This window comes from Primulina eburnea, chromosome 10, assembly GCF_022965805.1.
Source record: "Primulina eburnea isolate SZY01 chromosome 10, ASM2296580v1, whole genome shotgun sequence".
In the NCBI taxonomy this organism is placed as follows: Eukaryota; Viridiplantae; Streptophyta; class Magnoliopsida; order Lamiales; family Gesneriaceae; genus Primulina; species Primulina eburnea.
In genome coordinates, this window is record NC_133110.1 from 19677200 (window position 1) to 19681798 (window position 4599).

Here is a 4599-nt window from a genome sequence, read left to right on the forward strand (position 1 = left end):
ATAAGTGGTCTTTAGACTGGACGTTTAGGTTTAAGTCATATCTCAAGTTGGGAAAAATTTGGTTAAGTTTCGGGTTGATTCGGGTTAAAACCGGGACCCTGGTCCAAGTTTCTAAACGAATCGATTATGTTTTGTTATGGGCTCGACTTTATGGCTAAGGAATGCTTATAAAAAATTTTTGTGTTATTTTAAGGAGTTTGATAATCTTCGGGTCGAGTTTTAGAGGTCCAGAGGTAAAACGATCATTTTGGGTTTCAAGGGGCAAAATGGTCATTTTGCACTCGCGGTGAGATTTTAGTCATACCAGCGCCCTGAGCACATATTTGTCATGTTTTTAATGTTTATGCATCATGATTATGATTTTTATAAAATTATGAAAAATATGTTGCATGCTTGACTTTAAGAAAAAATTATTCATGTGCATGATTTTGATAAGTTGCATGCTTGGCTAGGCTACTGGAGCAGGTACAATAGGCACCCAGACCCCAGACCGATACCTTTGAGCAGTTTAGGCATCTCAACCCGAAGGAGTTCGGGGGTACCACTTATCCATTCTTGGCTGAGGGATGGATTCGATCGCTGGAGCTGCATTTTGAGTACTTGCAGATGAGAGATGGCGACCGAGTCAGGCGCGCCATTTATATGCTGAGGGATGATGCATCCCTTTGGTGGGAGGGAACCGCTCATGCAGTGGACTTCACTATCCTCACCTGGGAAAAATTCAAGGAGATGTTCTATGGAAAGTATTTTCCAGCTGACGTCAGGGGCCTCCTAACTAGGGAGTTTATGAGTATCCACCAGGGGGACTCATCTGTGGCGGAGTTTATCCATAAGTTCGACAGGGGCTGCCATTTTGTGCTCATCATAGCTAGAGATGTCGCTCAGAAGCAGAGGAATTTCTTTGATGGACTAAGACCCACCCTTCGCCCGGACGTTATGCTGATGAGGCCGGCAGGTTATGATGAGGCCGCTGCCTGCGCTTTCACGCGGAGCAGGCTTTGCGGGATATATACTTGGAAATGCAGAGGAAGCGGCATCAGACTTAGTCCAGCTCCAAGCCACAGAAGAAACAGTATAAATGGCCACCGAGGCAGCAAGGGCAGCAGAAGCCCAGGGACATGTTAGGAGACCCAGCAGCAAGACCTCCTCAGGCGCTAGGGGCACCTAAGCCAGAGGACAGACAGCCATGCACACAGTGCAACAAGCTCCATCTCGGCAAATGTTTATTGGTGACCTTCAGATGCTTGGTTTGCGGGCAAGAGGGTCATAAAGGAGCAGACTGCCCTAAGAAAACGGGCCCCACCACTGGCCGAGCTTATGTGATGCATGCTGAAGAGGCCAAGGCAGAACCAGATTCTGCATTGATTACTGGTAACCATTATGTTTAAGATTTTGATTTATCACTTGATTGCATGGATTTTATGCTTGTGATAAGAATTGATTTATGGTATTGTTTACTTAGAACAAATTAGGCTGCATGCTCTACCTAGTTGAAATTAAGGGTTTAATTGCCTAATATGAGAATTTTACGGACCTAATTGTAGTAACCGATATTTTGAGGACCTAATTTCAAAACTCAATCATTTAAGAGCGATTTTCGAATTTTCGCAAAACTCAATCATTTAAGAGAGATTTTCGAATTTTCTGAAATTTGGGGTATTCAGTATTAGGTTTTCGTGAATTTTGAAATTTATGAGGTCATGATCTGAAAATTTTATGGAGCCATTTTTGCAAATTTCGAAAAGTTTGAAGGACCAAAGTGTAATTTTCGAAACTATAGGGGGCTAATTGATAATTTTTGATTTTCTGAGGGTTAATTTCAAAATTTTTGGAGCAATGTTTGGATTATTTCAGTAATTTTCGAGAATTTTGGGTTAATTGCCGGTAAGAAAATTCTTAAGTTTCAACGCGATTAAATTTGATGGTATATTTTGTCGCAGGGAGGATATATATTTCAGGTGTAGCCACGCATGCATTGCAGATTAAGGGGCTACCCATTCGTTTATATACGAATCTCTTGTCAAGAAACTAGGAATCATACGAGTGGTGATGGATTCAGGGCTTAAGTATCGATCACATCTGGGGATCAGATGTTCACTTCTAAGATAGTTAAGAGATTGGAGTTACAGAAATATATGGTGCAGGAAAATTTGATAGTGCTACTGTTGCTGGATTTCAACATATTTTGGCTATGGATTGGCTTTTGCTAAATGGAGTTGTCATAGACTTTCGACAGAGGTCAGTGTCTGTCCGACCGCCTAGTGGTAGGCCATTTCTTTTTGAGGCATTCAGACAACAGCAGTTGCCGTACGTCATTTCCTGCATGTGTGCAAGGAAGCTTATGAAGATAGGCTGCCAGGAATTTTTTGCCAGCATTCTATAAGTTTCAGAGCCAGTCAGTCAGAGGCTCGAGGACATGAATGTGGTCAGTGAGTTCTCCAGTGTTTTACCTGACGATGTTTCAAGCATCCCACCAGACAGAGACGTGGACTTCTCTATTGAGCTCATGCCAGGTACAGTGCCGATCTCTAAGTTACCCTATCGTCTAGCACTTGCAAAGATGAAAGATTTGAAAGACCAGATACAGGATTTGCTAGATAAGGGTTTCATTCGCCCTAGCTTTTCTCCATGGGTCGCATAGGTACTGTTTTTCAAGAAGAAGGATGACAGTATGAGGATTTCCATCGATTACCAAGAGCTTAACAGAGTCACAGTCAAGAACAAGTATCCGTTGCCGATGATCGAGGACTTGTTTGATCAGCTTCCGGGAGCATCAGTGTTCTCAAAGATAGACCTCCAATCCGAATACCATCAGCTGAAGGTGAGAGTCTAACGTGCATGATACAGCTTTCTGGATGCGTTATGGGCACTATGAGTTTATGGTGATGCCCTTTGGTTTGACGAACGTGTCAGCGATCTTCATGGATATTGTGTATCGCATGTTTCAGCCATACTTGGATCAGTTCGTGTTGGAAATTTTCAAGTTCGCAATCTTGATTTTGATTTTAACAAAACTTGTTATCTTGTTACTATAATTTAACTTAGTGCGCAGACAGACAGCTAAAACTGAAATAATCAATTTACGAAGCCACAACTGAAGTTATCTGAGAAGCCGACTGATTGAACCAACTGATTGCGAAAAACTGAATTAGACAAACAGGTTTATCAACAAGCAGTTCAGTTGACTGACCAACTGAAAAGTGATTCAGCAGAAAGACCTCAGAAGCCTGGCCAGTCGATGCTGTGTCCAACTGATTTCACTAGCCCTATTGAAGATTAGTCAAGCAGACCAGTTCGCAGCATCAGTCAGAATCTTTCAGTTGCAGATCAAGACAAGCTTGTTCAAAGTGGATTCTAGTTGTGCGTGAAGGTACAAAGCCAGTGTCCAGTCAAAGGACAATAATGGACGTTGCATCAGAGTATTAAAGACAAAACGCTTCAGAAGGGCAATCGAAAAGTCGAGACACAAAGTCCAAGAAGCCGATTCAAATGGCAACAGATACAATAAATGAGTCTCACTGTACGATCTAAAATTTACGCTTGGAAATGGAACATGATGATCAGTTAAGACTCTAGAAGAAGATACAACAAGAAGAAGCTGAAGAAAAAGAACAAGATCCAAAACAAAAATATTCTTTATGAGAGAAAAGAAAGGGCACACACATCATTGCACATCTGCTTTCAGAAGCATTCAGCCTAGAGGGACACTTTAACGTGTTATCTGCTTAGTTTAGAAGCCATTTTTCTCAATGTGTGAGCACATCCGTGTTCAGTTCTTACACACAAATTCTCTCAACCACTCAAATACAGCCTTGCACAAAGACGTTAAACTTGTGTATGTAGTCTTGACACATAGACATTACAGAAGTGTTGGCTGGAAGGTGTTGCCTTCAGCCGTAGATAGGAGTTCAGTTTAGGCAGTAGTGTAAGTCCTAGCGGAGTGGGTCTCTACAAACATTTGTAACGATCAAAGTCTTCTAGTGGATCCTACTCGAGGCGGTAGAAGGAGTGACGTAAGAGCAGTTGAAGTCTAAAAGCATCCACAAACATATCTTGTGTATTTAAATGATTAACTGATGTTTTCAAACTATTTGGATCAATTGGAGTATTCGTCAGTTCAGTTATTACCATAACTGAACTGATGAATGGAAAAACCAATCTACCATTTTTCTGTTATTCAGTTTACATAAGTTATAATGTTTTCTAATATAAGGATGACTTCGAGTTTCTTCCGCTTGGTTTTAACCAAACTCGATTTAATTCATCGTTGTTAATATTCTTAGAACACGAGCTATTGCAGCTCAAAAGAGAATATAGTGTTCGAAATTACTTCGAAGACAATAGCACACTTGTGAGACCCCGAGACTAAAATAGCTTTGATGACATTTTGGTAAATAAGTTGAAAAATAATGAATTAATTTTAAGGGCAAAATGGTAAAGAGATATTCATATGAAGCCAAAATGATTTGAGATTTGGAAATGACGTAAAAAACTCAAAGATAGAGAAATTTCATGTTTTGAGTTTTGGAAAATTTGATTGTTTGACTGATCCAAAGGGATATACCGAAATTAAAATGTTAAATAGTATATAATATAATA

General features: G+C 40.5%; 1 protein-coding gene across 1 annotated transcript; it reads left to right on the top strand.

Annotated features, from left to right (window-relative positions):
• The first annotated feature begins 606 nt into the window (after positions 1–606).
• On the top strand, positions 607–2641 carry LOC140842967 (uncharacterized). The gene is made up of 4 exons (XM_073211180.1): positions 607–1072; positions 1261–1371; positions 2145–2264; positions 2391–2641. Exons 1-4 carry the CDS (start codon positions 607–609, stop codon positions 2639–2641), a joined length of 948 nt encoding a protein of 315 aa, XP_073067281.1.
• Positions 2642–4599: the final 1958 nt, after the last annotated feature.